Consider the following 25,575-nt stretch of genomic DNA (forward strand, 5'->3'; position numbering starts at 1 on the left):
CTGCGTGCTGTCCCTTGATGTCGTGTTGCAACCGGTATCGTATGGTCTGTTATTGCTTTATGGGATAAGCACCAAAACTTATTTACTTGCATATGGTGTGCCGGCTGTGCATTGGATTCTATATATATATATATATACAAATGTAAATACAACTGTATGCTCATCTGCATGTCTTAGGCAGATCTGCAACCCCGCCTTTCCCCATTATCACCCAGCACACAGCACTTCCACTTCTTTGCATACCCAGTCAATCAACCCCACACTGATGAGACCCATTAAGGTCGAAACAGCTGTCTGTGGGTGGTTTTCTGGTATGCACCTTAACCCTGGCTGTGCTCAAAGCTGTGACCATGCAGCAAGCTTAAGCCTATAGAGAACCATGTTAAAAATGGGTTTTGAAGCAAAAAGTGGCACTGTGTGCTCATTTGCATGTCATTTCCCAGAATCCCTTGCTGCAGTGGAAGTGCTGTGTGCTGGGTGATAATGGGGAAAGGCGGGGTTGCAGACCTGCCTAAGAGGTGCAGATGAGCATACAGTTGTATTTACATTTGCATATTTGCTTTGCTGTGGAGGGTTTTTGTCACTTTTTTTACACACTCATATATATATATATATATATATATATATATATATATATACATATTTACTGTGTACCTGAGAAACATTTAATCAACTTAGATTGTACGTTTTTGGGGCAGGGACTCCTTTTCCAAAATGTTACTTTTATGTCTGAAGTGCTTATTCCCATTATGTGTTATATTATTGTCACGTGTATTACTAATGTGAAAAGCTATGCACATAAATGGCGCTATACAAATAAAGATATACATACATGTAACGGGTATTCCCCCCCCCCCCACCCAATCGCATATAGTGTGTGCGCTGGGAACCTAATGTTACCTGGTGTGGTGCGTTATATCTGTCAGGCTCACATGAGGCCTGAGCCTCCGCTAGTGAGAGCCTGGGGTGAATCTCTGGAACGTTCTCGTCGGTCAGCGCCTCCACCTATGTAGGATTCTATAGGAATGTAGAATGGGCCTAGCATAGGAACCCACTCAGAAACCACATACACCAGGGTTATGGCTAAAAGGTTTACTGAACGAGCAAATAACACAATAACATCACATCACATCATATTGTATAGCAACACAACACAGAGTATCATACTTTCACAGTGCAACATCATCAGTATGCACAACGATATATATGCCACCCTCTGCCACTACCTGGCAGCTATAACCTTGCCCCTAACTGGGCTATAACCTCCTTACACAGTATCCCCAAAGTCCTTGTAACCAAAGTCCCAAGAGTCCCACAACCCCACCCATGTGTGGAACAGCGCTGCCCACTAAGATGAAGTGTATAGGTGGTGCACTTGGTGACTTGGATAATACCTGCCCGGTGCTCCTGCTACCGGTTTCGCAGATGATCTTTGCTTGGAATCCCTTCCTCCAGGAGATGATCCAAGATGCCTCCGCCTCAACGGTGGGTGGCTCCCGCATGGAGTGATCCACCTTTATAATGTCTCATCTCTGCTAACGCAGAGGATGTATTACCTTCACAGCACTTGCCAGGATAGTCACGGTTCCTGGCTGGACCCTCACTTGTCTAGGTTCTACAGGACCCTGTCCCTAGTCTAAGGGGAGTTCCTGTAGTAACCACAAGCTGAGGTGAGTAGGGCCTAGCTGGGGGCTAAGGGGAGACTTCTGGCATAATGCAGGAGGCTACTTTCCTCCCTGCACAAACACACCCTCCCCTCTCTGTGTCCCAGCTCCTAACTGACAATCCCTGTCTTCACACAACATTGTTGCAACTTTGCAGCATGAGAATCTGTCAGCCTTATTGGCTGTCTGGTTGTCTGTGACCAGGGTGAAAGTGCAGTCCCCAGAGGCTGCTGGGAACTGTAGTCCTTGGTGGCTCTCTTTAACATTGGGGTCTCGTGCGCGCTGTGTAATGGCCGCTGCTAACTGCGCATGTGCGAACTGGGGGATGTCCCTGACTATGGAGTGCCTCTTCTCACTCCCTGTAATGGCTGCCGTATCGCATCTGGGGCTATACTGCGCATGCGCGAGCTTCCGCGTATGCACGAACGCACACAAGATGGCGGCGCCCTGTAGCTGATGTTGCCGGGAGCCCCCGGTGACACGCTCACCCCTGCAACTGCCCTCACGCTGTCGCAGGTAAGAGAGAGAGTACGGAATGTCTGGGGAGCCAGAGGGGACCTGGCTACATACAGCACATACATCAACCCAGTTCCAATCAATAGAAGATGAAGAGCGCTCCAGCATTTTCCTACCAAATCTTTCACCAGTATGATGATACCTAATCTCTCACCAGTGCGGTGATACCAAATCTCTCACCAGTATGTGATACCAAATATCTCACCAGTATGTGATACCAAGTCTCTCACCAGTATGGTGATACCAAATCTCTCACCAGTATGGTGATACCAAATCTCTCACCAGTACGGTGATACCAAATCTCTCACCAGTATGATGATACGAAATCTCTCACCAGTACGGTGATACCAAATCTCTCACCAGTATGGTGATACCAAATTTCTCACCAGTATGGCGATGCCAAGTCTCTCACCAGTACGGTGATACCAAATCTCTCACCAGTATGATGATACCAAATCTCTCACCAGTATGATGATACCAAATCTCTCACAAGTACGGTGATACCAAATCTCTCACCAGTACGGTGATACCAAATCTCTCACCAGTAAGATGATACCAAATCTCTCACAAGTGCGGCGATACCAAATCTCTCATCAGTATGGTGATACCAAATCTCTCACCAGTACGGTGATACCAAATCTCTCACCAGTACGACGATACCAAATCTCTCACCAGTACAGTGATACCAAATTTCTCACCAGTATGGTGATTCCAAGTCTCTCACCAGTATGGTTATACCAAATCTCTCACTACTGCTGCGGCCGAGTTTATTCGAGCATTTGCCCGTTGTCGGCCGCAGCAGTAACCTGGCGCGCGCTGGAGGGTGCCGGGCGCGCGCCGAAGCCTCGGAGGAGAGGCCCGCCGATCGGGGCTTCCCCCTCTCCTCACCGGGTCCGCCGGGTCCCCCGTAACGTCCCGCCGCCGTCCTCACATCCGCGCGACACCAGGGCTCCCTCGGGGAGCCCTGGGCACGCGTACAGGCGGCACAGGCACCCGATGACGCGTGACCGCGCTTGAGGGAGTGCGGCTCGCAAGCCGGGACATATCCCGGCTTGCGGAATGAGCCGTATTCAAATAAAGTGTGCCGCCTGTGTAGTACGGTGATACCAAATCTCTCACCATTATAATGATACCAAATCTCTTACCAGTACGGTGATACCAAATCTCTCACCGGTATAATGATACCAAGTCTCTCACCAGTACGGTGATACCAAATCTCTCACCAGTATAATGATACCAAGTCTCTCACCAGTACGGTGATACCAAATCTCTCACCAGTATAATGATACCAAGTCTCTCACCAGTACGGTGATACCAAATCTCTCACCAGTATGGTGATAGACATTTATACAAGGCCGTGCGAGGCATCAAAGTAATTAGTCTTTACTTTTCTATGTATATGTTTACATGTACTTTCAGCCACTTAGATGAATTATATCAATTGTACAATCAATGTACGAAACGCGTCAGAGTTTGTTCTTGCTGATGTTCACATTGTTAAATTAATAAAGTTTTTTATTTTTTCTAATGCGTTTGGCTGATTCGAGGAGCTGTGACCGCCGTGTCACCCGTTTTTTCCTTTCACCTAATTTCACTATGAAAGACTATTTAAAAGACACATTTTGAATGATGAAATTGTAGAATACAGATTTTTTTCCACAGGGCTTATTCATGACCAGACAATTAATAATTTCATATACGAAGAACATAACACTTGTGTTAGTCCATCAAAAGATGTAAAAAAATCTTATTTTACAATCTACACAATATGGGTACTTGAACATTTGAACTATCCATGTACCTTCCATGTCCAACAGGCCATGTCTACCCTGCATCTCCCCAAGTAACAAATCATTAGGTTGGTGTTTATTTGCATTTAGCTGCAGTCCACAAGGGCCACCAACAGGTCAGGTTTTCAGGATATCCCTGCTTCAGCACAGGTGGCTCAATCAGTGGCTCAGTCGAAGACTGCACAACCTCTGCTGAAGCAGGGATATCCTGGAAACCTGACCTGTTGGTGGCCCTTGAGGACTGCAGTTGGCACACTTGTCTTAAATAGACCTCATGGTCAGTATTCTTTAAATAATGAGGCAATTATTTTGCATGTACGATTGTAATATTATAATGTTAAATTATGTAATGTCATTAAATCCTACATACTTATGACTACCACAATCATAAACTAACATACTGCAGTTGTAGGTTCACCCCCTATTGAAGGCAAAGTCTATATTTTAAACATAGTCATACTGAAAGGAAAACTATGATCAAGTGCAAAAAAAAACATTTCAAGTCTGGCATTGTATTGCATGTCTTTATTTATATAGCGCCATAAATGTACATAGCGCTTCACAGTAGTAATACATATCATATAAATAACAAATTATATAAATAACAGATCATGGGAATAAGTGCTTCAGACATACTGTAAAAGTAACATTAAGGAAGGAGTCCCTGCTCCGAGGAGCTTACAATCTAATTGGTAGGTAGGGAGAACGTACAGAGATAGTAGGAGGGAATTCTAGTAAGTGCATCTGCAGGGGGTCAAGCTTTATGTATCATGTGTCCATGATTATCCAGTGCTATTCATATGCTTCTTTAAGCAGATGTGTCTTAAGGTGAGTCTTAAAGGTGGATAGCGAGGGGGCTAGTCAGGTATTGAGGGGAAGGGCATTCCAGAGGTATGGGGCAGAAAGTGAGAAAGGTTTAAGGCGGGAGAGGGCTTTAGATACAAAGGGGGTAGAGAGAAAACATCCTTGAGAAAAACGCAAGAGTCTGGATGGTGCATAACGAGAAATTAGGGCTGAGATGTAAGGAGGGGCAGAAGAATGTAAAGCTTTAAAAGTGAGCAGGAGAATTGAGTGTGAGATACAGGATTTAATCGGAAGCCAGGAGAGGGATTTCAGGAGGGGAGATGCGGAGACAGATTTCGGAAAGAGTAGAGTGATTCTGGCAGCAGCGTTTAGGATAGATTGTAGGGGAGACAGGTGAGAGGCAGGAAGGCCGGACAGCAGGAGGTTGCAGTAATCGAGACGTGAGAGAATGAGGGCCTGAGTCAGAGTTTTAGCAGTTGAGTAACAGAGGAAAGGGCGTATCTTTGTGATATTGCGGAGGAAAAAGCGACAAATTTTAGAAACGTTTTGAATATGAGAGGAGAATGAGAGAGGAATCAAGTGTAACCCCTAGGCAGCGTGCTTGGGCTACTGGTTGAATGATCGTATTTCCAATAGCAATGTGGAAGGAGGTAGTAGGGCCAGGTTTGGGAGGAAGTATAAGGAGCTCTGTTTTTGCCATGTTAAGTTTCAGTCGGCGGATGGCCATCCAGGATGATATTCCAGAGAGGCATTCAGAAACTTTGGTCTGTATAGCAGGTGTAAGGTCAGGGGTTAAAAGGTAAATTTGTGTGTCGTCAGCATAGAGGTGATATTTAAACCCAAAAGATGTGATTAGGTCACCTAGAGAGAGAGCCCTGGGGTACCCCCACAGAGAGATCAATAGAGGAGGAGGAGGTGTTGGCAAAAGAGACACTGAAAGTACGATGGGAGAGGTAAAAGGAGATCCAGGATAAAGCTTTATTCCGAATACCAAGAGTATGGAGAATGTGAAGGAGAAGAGGGTGGTCCACGGTGTCGAAAGCCGCATTTGTGCTTACATCTCAAAATTGTAACTAAACCTGTGAAAAAGAGCAGAACCTAATTCAGAATGATTACATGAAACATTTGAAGGTAACCTTATCAGTCATAGTTACTGTAACAATTATAGCAAAAATGATCAGTGATTTTTTAGATTTACATTAATACTCCACAAAATGAAAGGGCCGTGAGGCTTTTTTCTCCACAAACAGTTACTTATAGTCCCGGCAACGTGGCGGGGACACTGACGTTACGCTGCGGTCACTGAAAAAATCAAATTGAATTGACTTCCAGCGTCGCTCCTACTATAAGCGCATGTGATGGATGCAATACATTTGTTTTGACGCAGCGATGCGTCGCCAGGACTATAAGCACAACCTTACTGACTTGACATGGAGTAGAAAAGCTGTCGGACAAGATTTATTGATACATAAGAAGTAGATGTATTGTGCCTCATTTCGTGACTGATGTATTAACTGAAGGATCAGAACAGCTTTCCCAATGTAAGGTCGTGGAATCCACGCAGTGGAACAGCTACATGTTCACCAGCCAAAAAGAGATATTGGAGACTGATCAAGAATTTCGAAGAATAAAAGTGGCATGTCTCCAAAACACTGTATGCAGTATGTAGAGATAAGCATCCGCGGTATGTTGGAGGTAATATGTGTCCTTAAGATACAGTAGTTCACAAGGACACCAGTGCTTTGATAGCTCCTGTTTCGCTTCATTAAGTTCTCGTGGACTAATAATATTTACATTTTTTTTACATAAAGGCACTGGTTTATATCCATGGGATATGACTCAAAGGAGAGAATAAAAATTGGAGCGTTACTAGGAGGACTCCAGAAGTAAAAACGAATTTATTTGCCCATCATAAAACGGGGGGGACAGCGGATCCTCCTACGTGTCTCGCGCACTACCAAGGAGTCTTTATATTTTCTTACACAATGCACCGGTTTATATCCATGGGATAGTATGTTTTGATTAATTTAATAGCATGAAAGGCTTTGGGAGCTGGTATACCTGTCTACAAAGGCATCAGTTCTGCGGTTATGGCTGGCTGCCAGCAAATAATTGTTATAACAATGTAAATGGCTTAAGTGTTTGTTTCCAGACAGGACTCTCTCAGCCCAGGCACTTCCCAAGCTCATTGTTCCTTTGTTCTAACGGATGTTAAAAGGACCCAAGTGTTTTGTTTTCTGGGCCAGATAGATTAGATAAAGTCTGAATTTCTGAACTTCACCTTCTAGGCACGCAATATACTTCTTGCAGAACGCTGTGTGATATGACCACCAAAATGTTCAAGATCTAAAGATTATTGCATTTTTCGGCGCTTCTTGCACCCATTCTATGCCCCGCCTGTTTTTGCAGTAGTTATTTGCTTATGTTGAAAATTCTCTTGTATCATGTTTTGGTAAAATTGTCACCAAAAAAGCTTTACATTAAATCACACATAATTGAAGCGCTCCAATTGTAATTAATCCTTGAAGCAGCAATACATGTGTTTTTTTTTCTTTACATAGTTTTGATGCAGGGGTCTCTAAAGCTGAACTTCCACTTTGGGGAGCCCCTGCTTCCCGAGATACTTACCTCCGTAGCGGGTGCCAGTATTTCGGCTCAGTTTACATTTCCTGCGTCACGTAGGCCAATAGAAAGCCGCAAGGGATGACATCATGGATTCCCATTGGCTGGCAGGGTATGGGGCATTTAAGTCGCCCCAACTAGCCCAGCCAGAGCTGCTATCTGTAGCAAGAGCTTCTTATATTTCATGAAAATGTAAAGCTGTAGATATTGCTAGGAACCTTTCTACACACAGTAGCATACAAAACCATGTTAAGAGATTACTACAAACAATGGAAAAAATGGGTTTCCCAGGGGTTCTCCAGATTAACATAGAAGGGTAATAAATAGTGCTTTGCATGCCAATATGTACTAATTCATAACATACCGAACTGTTAAGAGAGTTTGTTGTTAGAAAATAATATACCATTTTAAATCATCTTCATTTATTTCAATATTCTGTCATTTCTTTCCGCCGCACTTTCGCACACAAACACGCCGCGCTTTCGCACACAAACACGCCGCGCTTTCTCACACAAACACGCCGCGCTTTCGCACACAAACACGCCGCGCTTTCGCACACAAACACGCCGCGCTTTCGCACACAAACACGCCGCGCTTTCGCACACAAACACGCCGCGCTTTCGCACACAAACACGCCGCGCTTTCGCACACAAACACGCCGCGCTTTCGCACACAAACACGCCGCGCTTTCGCACACAAACACGCCGCGCTTTCGCACACAAACACGCCGCGCTTTCGCACACAAGCAGTTGCACATTTACCATTAGGCCCGTTAGGCCAAGGCTTAGAGCGGCAACATTTTGGGACGGCAAAAATGTCTGCCCCCATATACATTTGAGGAACTCACTTGGGCCTAACGGGATGGCACTTGTCTGTGGTGCGCGTCTTTTTGCTGCCGACCCTCCTTCTCCTTTCAAAACGCAGCGTAAAATGACGGCGCGAATGCCACCAATGTGGCGTCACACGGTATCTTGTTGCCATGGCAACGCGCCATTGAATCGTTGACTTCGTACCATGGCAACGCAACACTGTGCGATATCATGTTGGTGACGTCCGTGGCGCCATTTTACGCTGCGATTCAGAAGGAGGGCGGCAGCAAGGAGGCGGCAGCACAACCGAGTGCCAAACACTTACAGGTCATACAAGTTATTGTTTACTGGAATGAGACTTAAAAAAAATGGTTCAGGTAGTACATGAATACAAAGTTACTACGTTGAAAATATATCTAGTGGTGCACGAGACAAACGGTCCACCCCCAAAAGGTCCAAGTACACGTGTGTGTGTGTGTGTGTATGTATGTATATATATATATTATATATATATACAGGTAAACCCCGTTATAACGCGGTCCTCGGGGTCCACCCCGAGACCACCGCGTTAATAACGGGGTCACGCTAATTTAAAAAAAAAAATGGCCGCCGCGCGCCTGTTCGGGAGTGAGGAGGGAAGGAAGAGGTGTCCGGAAGCCCTACATGCGGGCCACATGCCTCCTCCCTCCCTCTCCCTCCCAGCCCCCTCCCTCTCCCTCTCCCTCCCAGCCCCTTCCCGCGAGAGAACAGAAGAAAAAAAAAACTGCCGGAAGTCGTCATCAGCTCCGGCGCGAGAGGGAGGCCCGGGGAACAGGTGATCAGCCGCCTGGACCCCCGCAGCACCAACCCCCCCAGCACGGTCACCACCCTCCCTCTCGCAGGACCGGGCCCCCTCGCCCCGCCGTAGCGCAGGGTCGTCCTGCCACTCCGCCGTAGCGCAGGGCCCCACCACTCCCCCACCCCCCCACCCCCCAATGACGTCTCACCCCCCGCCCCGGGCCGTACCGCCAACCTACCCCAACCTACCTGCCCCCCCGCGCTGCACCGGGCCATCCCACCAAGCCCCCGCAGCATCGGGGGCCCCCGCAGCCATCACCCCCCTCCACCGCAGCACCACCCCCAGCGGCACGCAGCGCCCCCCCCCCCCCCTGTAGCCACATGCCTCACCAATCATCCCCAAGGTAAGGCTGATTTATGTGTGTGTGTGTGTGTGTGTGTGTGTGTGGTGTGAGCAATGAGCAGTGTGTCAGTGTGAGCAATGAGCAGTGTGTGTGCAGTGTGCAGTGTGAGCAATGAGCAGTGTGCAGTGTGAGCGATGAGCAGTGTGCAGTGTGTGTGCAGTGTGTCAGTGTGTGCAGTGTGAGCAGTGTGCAGTGTGTCAGTGTGTGCAGTGTGAGCAATGAGCAGTGTGTGTGCAGTGTGCAGTGTGTGTGCAGTGTGTCAGTGTGTGCAGTGTGAGCAATGAGCAGTGTGTGTGCAGTGTGTGTGCAGTGTGTCAGTGTGTGCAGTGTGAGCAATGAGCAGTGTGTGTGCAGTGTGTGTGCAGTGTGTCAGTGTGTGCAGTGTGAGCAATGAGCAGTGTGTGTGCAGTGTGCAGTGTGTGTGCAGTGTGAGCAATGAGCGGTATAGCGAGGCGCGTTATAACGGGGTTTACCTGTGTGTATATATATATATATATATATATATATATATATATATATATATATGTGTGTGTGTGTGTGTATGTGTATGTACATGTGTATATATGTATATGTATATATGTATATGTATATATATATATATATATATATATATATATATATATATATATATATATATATATATATATATATATATATGTTAGTTAGTCAGTTAGAGTCCCAGCATTGACAGATCACAGATAGGCAGATGTCTTGTTCATCATCAATTCTATGTATCTGATCTCAAGCATTAATGTGAGGGGGAGGTGACGTTTTCAAACTCACAGCTCTTCTTCTGGTCCATTCCCACATACAGAGAGAATGTAGATGTTTAAGATTCAATTAATGCAACTGTCCAGCAAAATAGCCCAAGGAGTACCTGCGGAGTGCCTGTGTAATCACAGACTTGTCCCGCTGTGCCTCTATGCCTTTTTTTTTTCACCTCATAGATTTGGGCATCTATTATCTAGATGAGTTAGTATTTGTCGCTGTATGATAGCTTGGCACTTCTCTGCCAACAAATAATGTTAGGTTCCCCAGATTGTAAAGTAGCAGTTCTTAGTGGTTCTTCCTTAAAATAGTTATTTTACTGATTTGTATCTTGTGAAAAATGTTTAACTTTTCATTTGGATGCAAGGATTTCAGCCACTTATGCTTATCTGTTTGACTAATGATGGGTTTAATTACTTTGCAAGCAAAAAACAGAGTAAAGCTAACAATTCGACTGGTGCTTTGAAGAATGCAAAAGTGTTAACATCAAAAGACATTAGATAAAGATTGCACCCCTTCCCTCCCCCCACCCCAAAAGCTTTTGTTTACTGTGTAAATGTGTAAATGTAATTTTTTTTAAAATATTATTGAAAAGTAAGTATAATGTATTATTATTATTATTATTATGTAAATCTGCTACATTTTACATATGAAACATGCTAGTGTCCTTAGTTCACTTTTGTCCATGGCTGGAATGCCCCTGTAAACAAAAAAAATATAAACAAATTAAACTTGTTCCTACTGTATTCTATTCTAAAAAATATATATGTCAAATTACACAGCAAGCCTGGCCCTATTACCTCCTTCTACATTACTGTTGGCAGAACTATCATACACCCAGTATCACAAGCACGCTGCCTAGGGGTCACATGTGATTCCTCCCACACATTCTCCTCTCACATTCAAAATTTAGCTAAAACGTGTAGTTTTTTTCCTCCGCAATATTGCAAAGATACGCCCTTTCCAATGTCCCACTACTGCTAAAACTCTGACACAGACCCTCATTCTCTCCTGTCTAGACTACTGTAACCTCCTGCTGTCTGGCCTTCCCGTTTCTCACCTATCTCCCCTACAATCCATCCTAAACAGTGTTGCCAGAATCACTCTACTCTTTCCTAAATCTATCTTAGAGTCTCCCCTGCTGAAATCCCTCTCCTGGCTTCCTATCAAATCGTGAATCACACACTCAATTTTCCTCCTCACTTTTAAGGCTTTACATTCTTCGGCCCCTCCATACATCTCACCCCTAATTTCTCGCTATACATTATCCCGACTCTTGTCTTCTGCTCAAGGATGTCTTTGCTCTAACTCTTTTGTGTCTAAAACAGTCTCCCGCCTTAAACCTTTCTCACTGACTGCCCCGCACCTCTGGAATGCCCTTCCCCTCTACATCCGACTAGCACCCTCTCTATCCACCTTTAAGACCTATCTTAAAACCCACCTCCTTAACGAAGCATATGGGTAGCTCCATGTCTGATACTATACACTTCATACATCGACCTTGGACTCTCGCAGAAGCACTTACCAGAACACACTCCTACTGCCGCTGGAGGTTCTTACTACTTACCTATTAGATTGCAAGCTCTTCATTGCAGGGACTCCTTTTCCTAATGTTACTTTTATGTCCGAAGTGCTTATTCCCATTATGTGTTATTTGTGTTATATGTATTATTTGTTATTTATATTATTATGTCACGTGAATTACTGCTGTGAAGCGCTATGTACTGTATGTTAATGGTGCTATATAAATAAAGATATACATAGTTGCATATGTTACTTTTCTATGTTTCATTTAATTATGTGTTTTGTTGTTTCTTTGGTTTAAGATCCTCTGCCACCTTCAGACTTTGCAACAAGCAAGAACACAGTCACATCGACAAGTCTACAGGCTTGGTGGACTCCTTCTTCAGGCAGGGTGGACCAGTATGAACTATATTTACTTGATAACAAAAAAAATGTTCAGAAGGTCCAAGTCCCTGGAAATATCTCCAGAAAAGAAGCTACATTTAACGACCTGACTCCGGGCACGCAATACAGCATTACCATAACAGCTATTTCTGGGAATAAGAGCACACTTCCAATTCTAATAAACGGGTCTACAGGTAAGATGGATTACCTTATCTGTTGTGTGTTCTTCTCAAACTTTTGAGAATTTTCTTAGACAAATGACTTTCATTCCCCACCATACGGTCCCATTGCATGAAGAACCAATATAGGAAACCCCTCCGTGAAGGACACTGGACTAGAAAGCAGTGGTGGCATTCCATCAGTTGTGAAGAAAAAACTTATGATCACTCATAAGACAAACTGGTGCTACCAGAATTGTCCTTAGCCAAGCTATCCGAATAAAAAGAGAGTAAGCATAAACATGAAAAAACCTCTTGGTACCAGTGTCCCATTCAGGTGTTTCAGGAGTATAATGGGTTTAAAAGAATAAAGAGTCTCTGTCCCACTGCCCGTGTATATGGTGCTCAGCAACGGGGAGGATATATCGTGGTAGGGAGGAATAACAGCAGTAGAACCGCAGTATCCCTGCTCTAGGGACCCCCGCTAAGTCACTGCCGCCCTCCGCCACAACCTCTTACCCGGTGTCACCCACGATATGGCAGTCCTCACCGCAAAGGCAGTCCTCACCGCAGAGGCTGGGGAGCGTAGATCCAGGGGAGAACTCCCTCACTCATTCAAAATCTTGACTCGCCGGCGTCTCCGATCAGTGATGACGTCAGGGGTCACCGGATCCGGAAGAGGAAACAGCGTGCTCCAGCCCAAGGTAAGGGTAATGTAGAAAGGTTGTAAAGAGGCGGTCACTGCTGCCGCCAGGGAAAATGATATAGCTCACGCTAGAAAATAAATTATAGGTTTATTTGTGCAAATATAGCAAAAAACAGCCGCAGAGAAGAACTCTGACGCGTTTCGTCACGTGACGAAACGCGTCAGAGTTCTTCTCTGCGGCTGTTTTTTGCTATATTTGCACAAATAAACCTATAATTTATTTTCTAGCGTGAGCTATATCATTTTCCCTGGCGGCAGCAGTGACCGCCTCTTTACAACCTTTCTACATTACCATCAGTTGTGAAGGTCTGCAGAATAGGGCTACCTTAAAATCTGTTTGCTAGCAACAGAAACCTTTTGAATGGCTAGTACTATTTAGGGATACTAATCAACATAATGTAATGCAGTTTATGTAATGTAATTACATCTTTAATGTAGCAATCTGCATTACCCGTGTTTCTCTGGATTATTATTGTTCTATATATTGAGCACAAACCATTCACATGGTACAGTAGGAGCATAGATCGGGTTTAAAAGTACAAGGTTACACTTACTTGTAGTGATTAGATTACTAACCTTGAGGGTAAACATGAGGAAAAGGGGAATTCTGTCCATTATTTTATCATCTCATTTATAATTTCATGTAATTTCATTTTTATTTCTAATTAGAACCAGAGGAGTAAATAACGGAAAACAAATCACTAATAAATAAAAAAGTGGTGTTCCACGCATTGGCTCATTACTGTGATATCATTGAGCATTGGCACGTGGGCGGCAAGAAAGTATTTTTATCAACTGACACACAGGCAGGAATTGGTGGCAGCCATTTTGATTGACAATAAAAACGAACAAAATCTGTAGTGCTTCAAATGTTGAACAGTTCATCACAGGGAGACCCCTGGCATCCACAAATAAAAGTATTTTAGCTTAAATCTCTGTGATTGTCATAGAGATGTAATCTACTATAGACTTGTATGTTTTGTCTGTGACTGACAGTTTTCACTATATATAACTATGTTATAGTTATATGGCATTGTCAAATTTTTGAATATGTCTAATAAAAAAAATACCCCGGCACAAATATGTTTGAAAATAATATTCAGGCATAAAATAAAGGGCATTTCATGGATGAATTGTCGGCAGACATCAATCACTCATGCATAAAATAAAAACCAAGAGCTATCTCGTAACTGTAATGTTGTCAACATTATTTTGTGCCCATGACTGGTGACCTCCATGTATATTTTCCTGTTAAAATATATTCTAAATAAATATGTAACACAAGCATAGTTACAGGACCAACTTTACATTATTATAGTTATTGTTATCAATAATCTGTTTTGCATTGATTAGTTCCATCACCAGTGAAGAGTATTGACGTTTTTAGCAAGACAGACAGCATCCATGCATCATGGAGGCCCGGCCCTGGGAATATCGAGCGCTACAGGCTGGTGCTATTGGATGAACAAAGGCCACAAACTGAGATAACTTTGGAGAAACATTTTTCTGTATACGCGTTTCATGGACTCATCCCAGGACACATGTATAACCTCACTGTGATTACTGAGGCAGCAGGCATGAAGAACTATAACTCTAAATTAGTAAGAACAGGTAAGATTCTAGAATAAATATACTGTCTGTATGTATCTGGTAATCAGATAGCACATTTGAATGAAGCAGACAGTTCAAACCTACATTTTTCCTTGTATCCCTTTCTGTTTTTTAAAGACCCGAGAAACAGCACAGTAACAAACTGTTCTGATGCCTTCCACTCGTCCGGTCACTAATTATTTTTTTTCTTTGTGACTGCTGGTGATTTGAAGCTCCATTCCTATTTAGAAACATATATTGGAGTTGCAGTAAATGTAAAAACCCCGGACTGAAAATATGCTCTCTGCTATTTTTAATGTCTGTGTCCTCATTTCTATTTAATAACGTTATACTCTGTACCTGAAAGCCTAACTGGAAATCTCACCAACAAATATTGCAACCTATAAATACTATTTTCATGGGTTAGTTTGAAGTTTAAACTGTACCTTACTGAGGTGAAAAAGTTATGTTGCATGCATAGTGTGACAAGATCACTTTACCAAAAAAAGATCTAGTCACAGTGACTATTGGATTTGCTGACTGTGTATACAATTATCCAAGGAGCAATTGGCTGCTTAGGTATAGTTTAAAACAACTTAAAGAGGCTAGTACAGTGGTTTTCAGCCTTTGTTTTAGCTAAGGAACCCTATAATTATATTGTAAAATTCTGCAGAACCCCAACTCTCTCTAATACAGTAGCGCGTCTGAGATAAAATGCATTGTAAGGAACCCCAACCCTCTCTAATAGCGTCTGAGATCAGATGCATTGTAAGGAACACCAACCCTCTCTAATAGCCCGTCTGAGATCAGATGCATTGTAAGTAACCCCGACCCTCTCTAATAGGCAGTCTGATATCAGATGCATTGTAAGGAAGCCTAACCCTATCTAATAGCGTATCTGAGATCAGATACATTGTTTTATTGATGTTTTATTGATATTCTACCTAAGGTTTTTTAGACCCCAAAGTCTTGTTAAGTTATATGGAGTGCGCATATATTTTTATAAGTTAGTAAAGTTAAAATAGACATTGCATGAATTTATTTAAGTAAACCTATTTCCTTTTGATTGTATTAGCTCCGGCAGAAGTGTCAGATTTATCTGTGCGGAGCGATGGCAGTTTGAATACTCTAAAGGTTAGATGGAAAATTCCTACAGGAAAGCTGGACTGCTACAATATCACACTGTCTGATCATGGGTCTGTAAAATATAGCAGGACGGTGCATTCTGGAACTACAGAGATTATCTTTACTGACCTAACTCCAGGACGCCTTTATCAGGTGAACGTCAACACAATTTCTGGTGAATTAAGCACCGACACGACGGCAGCTGGTAGGACGGGTACGTATTTCATCACTGGTGTCATGTTAATAAGGGCATATTAGTAGTGACGTTTGCCACCATAGCAATAATCCTTATTTTACTGTTACCAAGATCTTATTTATTCTTTCTCGATCAGCTAGTGGTCCTTGTCTGCCATCAAATTGTATGTTTCTATCGTGTACACAAATGTACTTTATTCTATAAAACAATAACTCTTTTGAGATACTTTTTTGTAAAAACGTTTTCCAGCTCATCTAACTTTGGGACAAGCTTATGAGATTACTTGCAGTACGTTTCCATATATGCATCAAATCAATAGCTGTCTCTAGCAGGGCCGTCTTAACAGCATTATAGGCCCCTGGCAAAGCAGTGCACTGGGCCCTGACAACTCTCCGCTACGAGTCGTAATTTTTCTCCTTCTACCGAGTTAGCGGGAGATTCAAATGTTGAGGCGGGTGATCGGAAAATTTGTGTTAAATTCTGGTCTGTGCATAGATTAGCATGGGGCCCATGCGTTAAGACAGCACTGGTCTCTAGGCTCTGTTTCTATGTAAAATTGATGCTGATGGGGTCAACAATGAATGTATAAATAGACAGAATTCCTATTTCGGTGCACTTGCAGTCATCTATTTGGAGATATGAAGTAAGGAGCAATAGAAGGAGTGTTAGCAGTATCCATGCCTGTGCTTCTCTCCCCAGCACTCAGTCTTTGTAGGCAATTTGGAAAACATTTATGTTGTAGGCCTTGATTTGTCACTTACTTTCTTAACAGATCAGTGTTAAATGTCAGTTTGATTAACACGTTTCTGATATGGAATGCAGACAAAATAAAGAAACAATATTAACATGTAACTTCCTAATGCATTGCCCATGCTGTGTGTCCTTACTGGGCTGTCTTTCTCCTTCAGTACAGTGCAGGAATGTTTGCTTCATTCATTCTTGTTCTCATTGCATGTACTTTGAGGGAATTATGAAGCTGCTGGGAGCTGTCACATTGGAAATGTAGGTCTTAAGTTCTGATTTTTTGAGTTGTTTTTTTTTAAATTTCAGTTCCAGCAAAAGTCTCAGATCTGAAGGCGAGTAACAATGGCTTAAGATCTCTCCGAGTGAGCTGGCTGCCACCTGCTGGAGACTGGGAGAAATACCACATTGTGCTGCTCAACCATTCTGCTGTTTTACTGAACACAACAATAGAAAAACACTTAAGAGAATATGTCATTCAAGACATCAGACTCATACCTGGAAGACAGTACGAAGCTGCGGTGATCGCGGAGAGTGGGGAATTACAAAATGCCGCTCATTGCAAAGGCAGAACAGGTCAGAAAATATATTACGTTTTTGTAATTAATGTATGTTTTGAGTAGCATAAATCAAGATTAGAGAGAGAGAGATACACACACACACACACACACACACACACACATACACACACACACACACAGAATATAGATGCAGTGGCTGAGTATGTTATGTTGCTATAAATTTATACTAGTGAAAATGAGATTTACAAGAGGTGTATGCAGCTTTTTTGGAAAACATGCAAATTATAGAGGAGCCTTAAGGAAACAGGTCTCAGACAAAGAGGAGTCCACCTTAAAGCTGCGCTTATAGTGCCGGCGACAGCAACGCGACGTCGCAGCAAAACAAATGCATTGCCGCCGTCCCGTGCGCTTATAGTAAGCGCCACGACGCGACGGATTGGTCGCGATCGCTGGAAGTCATCTCTATTTGATTTTCTAGCGGCCGTCGCCTGACTGCCGCGTCGCCGTCACCGGCACTTGAAGCGCAGCCTAAGACCCATTGCCCAAATAAAGAATAAAGTTGTGTACTTAGAACATAACTGGTAACTTGTACTATTTTTTTTAACATTATTTATCTTTATGTATAGAATATATAAAACAAAAATGTACAAAAATCTAAATGAGAAATTGCATTTCATACAACGTTCCAAAATAGAACGAATATATTTTTAATATCTTTCCAGTAAACATTTAGCACTGTTTGCTTCTAATGATTGAATCATTCACAGGATATATAAAAAGTATCCCTTGCTTCAATTTCTACAACAGTAGAGAGTCCTCAGAACTTTCTACTATATGAAATCTGTAGAAGAATCAATCACTTTTCAGTAGCTACATAATTCTTTCTTGTGTTGCTGTTATTGTGGGTGGTCAACAGAGATCCTTATGAAATAGCAGGAAATGTAATGTTCTAGGGAAAGTTACACACTGGGGAGGCAGACATGTAGCATAGCAGGAAATTAAAGAAACCTCTGTGGGATATAAACTGTATTATGAAAGCTTATTTGGCACAGTCATTGCCAATTCTTCAGTGATTCTCCCTCAGACTCAGCATTCAGTGAGCAGCAGCAATAAGTTTACCGCAATACTGTACATGTTGCAGATAGCTAAGCTGATAAACCAACCACACTGAAGCAAGAGTGCACAAACTGCTGAGGCATTCCAGGTTGCATGCTGAATGGCTTGATTGCTAAAATGCTGACTGATCAGTTTCTGCACTATGTTTTGTTACTGGGTTATGCTTATGCATTTGGTTAAGTCATTAATCGTTCCGTTTAATAGCTATTTGTTTTTGTTTCCAGTTTGAAGCCTTTTTCTTTTGTTACTATGTTTAATCTCTTGTCTTAGCTCCGCAGTCAGTCATGCAGCTTCGTGTTAAGCATGCCAACGAATCCTCGCTTAGCATCATGTGGGTGACCCCACTTGCAGAATGGGATAGCTATGTGGTTTCGCTGGCAGACAGAGATCTCACTGTCATTAATAAGGTTCTTGTTAAAGAAGCCAAGGAATTCACCTTTAGCGATCTGGTGCCAGGAAGAAAATATACCGCCACAGTTACAAGCATCAGTGGAGACTTAAGCAACTGGACTTCTGTTGAAGGAAGGACAGGTAAGAGCAATCCATCATAACCTGTAATGTGCCCAGTGTTTGCTGCATGTAACAACCGACGTGGCTCTTCAGTGGGATATAACCTGACGTTTATCTAAATCAGTAGTATGATAACCAAGTATAATGCAAATCGCCTGACCGAGTGTTCACTGAAATCCTAAAGATGATGTCTGTTTAGAATTACTCAACTCCTTGTTGTATTGTTTTATGGTTTATAATACAAGGTATCGATCCCTCCAAGATCTTTTATTTGACAGCAAAATAAATCACGGCACTTTGTAACAATAGAAAAGGAAACGTGTAAAAATACCATGGGGCATTAACTTTTTTCATTTTAGAGCTCAAATACTACAAATATACGTAATACCCTTAAAATAAAAATTCTTTCAAATCTCATATCACTATAAATGGTACCACACTTTCCCCAAAATGTGTCTTCTCCTTGATTTATATAGTAGTAGTTGCTGTCCTCATTCGTTGTGCTTTTAGTAGCTAAATCTTTTAAAGAAGCAGGTACATACAGTAGCACTCTACAGGAACTGACTTTTTCCTACCCAAAGAAGCTGACGTCTCTCACCCGGTGCTCCTTATAGACTGTTACTGTATACAAATAATTATTGTGTTATTAATTAATATTACACTGGGGTATATATTAATTTAGCTACTACTATATTAGTAATATTACTTATTATTATTTATCATTATATTATTATCAATAATTATTAATATTATCACTTTCTAGAAATGTTATTATATCACTTTTTATATCACTCCATTCACAATGAAATAATACAATCACTGCTTTATTACACATAATAATTCACATTATTAAGTCACTTTATAGATTAGTATATATTCTTTAAGTTTGTTTTTTCACAAATCTGTTTTACAAATCTACAAATTTACATATTTTATATATAGTTGTTATATTCTTTATTATTGATACCTTTCACGTTAGCACACGTCTAATAATCATTTTTTTATATACTATTTAACAATGTTCAACACTTGGTGGTCTTATAGCTTCATGAGATACTGTATATAAGATATACGTCCTATGTACAGTAATGTGGGATATAAGAGTGTAATAATACATTATTTTGCGTCTAATCTTTCATTGTGATATTCCTGCTGACAGAGTTTTTCTAAATGGATAACTCAACACCACAGGAACTCATTAAGTGAGGCACCATATTATGTGTGCACCTACAGGACTAACCTGATTATTGTTCTTATACAGTTCCAGCTCAGGTGACTAATCTGAATGTAGCAAACCAGGAAACCACTAACAGTTTACAAGCTAGCTGGACAAGGGCTCGAGGAGATGTGGATTCTTACCAAGTCCTGCTGATTCATGAGAATATTGTCATAAAAAATGAGAGCGTGTCCAGCGAGACCAATAAATACCACTTCCACTCCCTGAAACCCGGAGGGCTTTATTCAATTGTGGTCACCACTGTTAGTGGAGGCCTCTCATCCAGGCAGACATTGGCAGAGGGAAGGACAGGTAAGAGATCGGTTTGGTACTATATGTTAATTTAGCAATTAAATAATATATTGAAAGAAAAGGGGGCCTCTGGGCTAAGTAAGGGGTGATCTTGATCTGCCCTGCAGGGAGGGAGCCCTGGGCTATAAGAGGTGGTGTTGATTGGCACAGAGGATAGTACCCACAGAAAGTAATTAGTAGGCAATAGTATGAAACTCTGGGGGGAGGAGGCACATTGCTAGGATGGTTGTTATTAAGCCAGTGGTGTGCAGGGATGTTAATGTGCTGTATTGGTATAAAGGGGCTTGCAAGGTAAGAGGGGATCTGGAAGTCCTATTCCTGAGAATTCATGGAAGGGGTCTCCTTAGCTCATGTATAGTGGCATTTGGTGATGTCTTCCTACTTTGCACTACTAAAAGCTGCAGCCTATTAAAGACATGTGCTGTATTTGGGTGTTTGGGGGAGATTGGGGAAAGAGGGCTTATTGAGCATTCCATGAACAAGGATTTTGTTTGGTTACTTTACTTTTGTGTTGTGTCTGCAGTTTCCATAGCACCATGTAACATAAATAATGTCAGGGGTTAATTATAGGGGATAGGCGGAAATAGAAAACAGACAGGGAGAAAAATAGTTCCATAAAAATGATAAAAGACAGAAGGCGATTGAAGAGGAGGAGGGAGGAGAAAGGATATAGATTAAAATAAAAATCCAATTTGCGGGAAGTGGGAATGTTAAGTCAAGAACTAATGTTTAATTAAACAAGATCAGCATAATCCTAAAGTTCATATGTATGTGAACTTCATCAGGCCGTTTCCTTCCTCTGAGTGCATAGTTTTAAGTGCTCAAGGGACATATCGAAACACCCTGAAACAATGGACGTGCAAAAGTAAAGCCATCATGCTTAGAAAAGCAGTGTAAACATGCTCTCTGTCAGGTTTCAATCTGCAAATGTAACCACTTACAGCACGTCTGGTGTTTAACCACCGGAGGGCATAAAACTCCTCTTTTTATTAGACGTGAATTAGTCGAGCAAAATACACAGTCATTAGGTTTAGGACTTCAACATTTGCAAAGTCTTTTCTAATTCACAAGTAGTTTTATTGCCACGGTAATCATGTCCTTTCCACCGCCTTTTATTAGTTCATGTTTTGTACTGTGCTACAGTATATAGATGGCCTTATACTGTGCTTTGTACACAGGTATTGCAGTTGCAAAATGCTAAAAGATTGTTAAATACCACATTTTACATCCAGCACTATTACCTTAACCGAATACCTGAGAATTAGCGTGCTGTAATATAGCGTCAAGAAATTAAGCTATGCACTTTAAACCAAACCAACAAAGTTAGTCAGCTATACTGGAAATAATATGCTCACAATTATATTATGCCCCAAATAATTGTACAGTCATGTGAAAAAGAAAGTTCACCCTCTTTGAATTCTATGGTTTTACATATCAGGACATAATAACAATCATCTGTTCATTAGCAGGTCTTAAAATTAGGTAAATACAACCTCAGATGAACAACAACACATGACATATTACACCGTGTCATGATTTATTTAACAAAAATAAAGCCAAAATGGAGAAGCCATGTGTGAAAAACTAAGTACAGTATACCTTATGATTCAATATCTTGTAGAACCACTATTACTTGAAGTAATCGTTTCCTGTATGACTTTATCAATCTCTCACATCGTTGTGGAGGAATTTTGGCCCACTCCTCTTTACAACGTTGCTTCAGTTCATTGAGGTTTGTGGGCATTTGTTTATGCACAGCTCTCTTAAGGTCCCGCCACAGCATTTCAATCGGGTTGAGGTCTGGACTTTGACTGGGCCATTGCAACACCTTGATTATTTTCTTCTTTAGCCATTCTTTTGTAGATTTGCTGGTGTGCTTGGGATCACTGTCCTGTTGCATGACCCAATTTCGGCCAAGTTTTAGCTGTCGGACAGATGGCCTCACGTTTGACTCTAGAATACTTTGGTATACAGAGGAGTTCATGGTCGACTCAATGACTGCAAGGTTCCCAGGTCCTGTGGCTGCAAAACAAGCCCAAATCATCACCCCTCAACCACGTGCTTGACAGTTGGTATGAGGTGTTTGTGCTGATATGCTGTGTTTGGTTTTCGCCAAACGTGGCGCTGTGCATTATGGCCAAACATCTCCACTTTGGTCTCGTCTGTCCAAAGGACATTGTTCCAGAAGTCTTGTGGTTTGTTCAGATGCAACTTTGCAAACCTAAGCCGTGCTGCCATGTTCTTTTTAGAGAGAAGAGGCTTTCACCTGGCAACCCTTCCAAACAAACCATACTTGTTCAGTCTTTTTCTAATTGTACTCTCATGAACTTTAACATTTAACATGCTGAGGCCTGTAGAGTCTGAGATGTAACTCTTGGGTTTTTTGCAATTTCTCTGAGCATTGCACAGCCTGACCTTGGGATGAATTTGCTGGGACATCCATGCCTGGGAAGATTGGCAATTGTCTTGAATGTTTTCCACTTTTGAATAATCTTTCTCACTGTAGAATGATGAACTTTAAATTGTTTGGAAATGGCCTTATAACCTTTCCCAGATTGATGGGCAGCAACAATTGTTTCTCCAAGATTATTGCTGATGTCTTTACTCCTTGGCATTGTGTTAACACACACCTGAATGCTCCAGACCAGCAAACTGGTAAAACTTCGGCTTTTATAGAGGTTGTCACACTTGCTGATGATCAATTAATCAAGGGCATTTGATTAGCAGCACCTGTCTGCTACTTAGCATCTTAATTCCAATGGAAGCAGTAAGGGTGTATTTAGTTTTTCACACATAGCTTCTCCATTTTGGCTTTATTTTTGTTAAATAAATCATGACACAGTGTAATAGGCCATGTGTTGTTGTTCACCTGAGGTTGTATTTACCTAACTTTAAGACCTGCTAAGGAACAGATGATTGTTATTATGTCCTGATATGTAAAACCATAGAATTCAAAGAGGGTGTAATTTATTTTTCACACAACTGTATATATTTTAATATATGCAGCCTTTGACTACATTTTATTGAAAACTAATTACCTAAGGTGTCGATCGATTCGTTCTTCCATAATCGATCAGCAAAGATCCTGCTGATCTGCCTTTCAGTTTCCTGGCTGCCTTTCAGTTTCAATCACTCCTTCAGTCAGTGTAACTCAGCAGCTACAATGTATTCTTAAATTCCAAAGAGAACATTATCTATTGTTACAGTTTGCAGCCCAAACTGTTTGGAATATTGGCAACAAATTATCACAAAGAGGAAATTGTTGCAAAAATCTTGCACTGCTGGGGTAGTGTGTTAAACCCTGTGAAAGAAATGAGAGAATGCTCATTATATTAAAATTAATTAAAATAAAAATAAAAGTTGAATTTAAAAACAAATGTAGTAAATATTATCTAATACTACATAACTGATTTGAAAAAAAAACATGTAGGATATTGCATGGGTTGCTTTAGCCCACTTCATAGTTTAATTCTTTCTTACTACATAAATAATGACACAAATAACTAATAAAGCCTAGTCTCCTTTGGAAGTATATGTTATGGTTACTTGTACTAGAAGAAAGTATCTTGTCAATCCTCACTTCTCAATTTTTCGGGGACTTTGGCAAATTAATATAACCACCTAATTTAAGATGCTCTCTGTTCTCTGGTTTGATTAAAAATTACATAGAAAGGAGAATCATTCACAGTGTTGAAACTTGACTGTTACGTCACATTTTGTGTAAGGCCTGGCACAAGCATGACGAGTACATGCATATAGATACATGGATGTTAGAGGTATTTTTTTTTGTATGTCAGAGGAAACCACCCTAATCCAGAAATACAGGAAGTGCATATTCCAAAAGTATTAAAAACGTACAAATAGTTCTAAAATCTGAGATCTCATAGTAGGTTTACAGGACACAAAAAAAGTGTGTGTATCGTAAACAGTGTATGCTAATCTCAGTTCTGCCTTTCTGTATTCTAACAGTTCCCTCCAGTGTAAGTGGAGTCACAGTCAATAATTTTGGTCGGAGTGACTACCTTAGCATATCCTGGCTTCCAGCTGCTGGTGATCTTGATAGCTACTTGGTAATGCTATCTCATGATGGTAACATTCTTCCACCTCTGGCAATCTCAAAATCTGTAATTGAATGCTCCTTCAGCTCTCTCACTCCTGGACGACTCTACAACGTGACAATAACCACCAGGAGTGGGAAGTTTGAGAATCATTCCTTCAGCCATGAATGGACAGGTAAAGAATCAGGAATTCTGAGCTCTACTTTAGAAAAACTTCTACACCATATGTAAAAATGGGGGGGAAACCAGCACAGGCTGCATATCCAGAAAAGAGAGAGTATCCATATCTGTAAAGCTAACAGCAATACTCCAACTGGGTGCTCATTTGTATCTCACTACTGTAACCCTTGCCTGCTGCCTAACACTATATGATATGGGATAGTGCAGAGTGACTGAAGCAGGCTTTGGGACCAGCGGAAGACATGCAAACACATTAATGGGTTTTCTATATTTGGTAAACTGAGGTTACTTATTTTACCCACCATATCTTAGTTGTGTGTCTTCACCACAAGAAGCCTATTGTGATCTAACTATATACATTATCTTTCTTGTATGTGTGTTGTGTGCTGTTTATTTTCCATACTGGAAACTGGTGTGGAAGTTATGCTATATACTTTTTTTTATCTGTTCACCACATCATCTATCCGTGATATTACCTAATAGTATCCACATCCTCTTTGATTCTACACACTGCTTTAGGAGTTAAATTTTTTAAAAGAGAGAATATTTGCACAAGAGAAACAACAAATATGAGATCCTGCAGGAGACTTAAGATCACGGTTATGAACTGATATTTGCTATATAACTGGTCACTAAGATAGGGGTAGTAAAGATAAGGTACTGTATATACATCCTGTGGTCAGGGTCTTATCTACAGATGACCTTGGACTTAAATTGAAAGCACCTTTAATAGGGCACAAATACTCTGTATCATATCCATATCTAAGTAAATTGAATTATCCCTAATAACAGTAGACATTCCAGGCACCTATTGTAGTACCTAGCATTGCCAACCTACCTCCATGTCTTATAGATAAACTAATCTAGTCCTTTGTTACAAAGTTTCCCTGATCCATAGAAATGTAGAGCTATTTTGGGGGGGAAAGTCTGTGTTATAACAATATTAGCACATTCATGTGCACACTGTAATTGGCAGTCATGGATTAGTAACCTTGTAGCCCTATATTTGTAAATGCTCTTAAATGAGAATACAGGATTTCCTGGGTTCTGTGGTGTTTTAGTGTCACATAGGAAGGTACTTTAG

The 25,575-nt window shown here is 41.5% G+C and overlaps 1 protein-coding gene across 2 annotated transcripts in view; it reads left to right on the top strand.

Annotated features, from left to right (window-relative positions):
- The window catches only part of PTPRB (protein tyrosine phosphatase receptor type B), a 122,208-nt gene that overhangs the window by 44,199 nt on the left and 52,434 nt on the right, over positions 1–25,575 (top strand). For both annotated transcript variants that reach the window (XM_075600245.1, XM_075600246.1), the window contains 7 exons: positions 11,981–12,256; positions 14,280–14,537; positions 15,592–15,855; positions 16,888–17,154; positions 18,486–18,746; positions 19,987–20,253; positions 24,223–24,486. In XM_075600245.1, the coding sequence (XP_075456360.1) occupies positions 11,981–12,256; positions 14,280–14,537; positions 15,592–15,855; positions 16,888–17,154; positions 18,486–18,746; positions 19,987–20,253; positions 24,223–24,486 (1,857 nt within the window). The remainder of the gene's footprint in view (positions 1–11,980; positions 12,257–14,279; positions 14,538–15,591; positions 15,856–16,887; positions 17,155–18,485; positions 18,747–19,986; positions 20,254–24,222; positions 24,487–25,575) is intronic.

The sequence above is a fragment of the Ascaphus truei genome, chromosome 5 (genome assembly GCF_040206685.1).
Source record: "Ascaphus truei isolate aAscTru1 chromosome 5, aAscTru1.hap1, whole genome shotgun sequence".
NCBI classification, from domain to species: domain Eukaryota; kingdom Metazoa; phylum Chordata; class Amphibia; order Anura; family Ascaphidae; genus Ascaphus; species Ascaphus truei.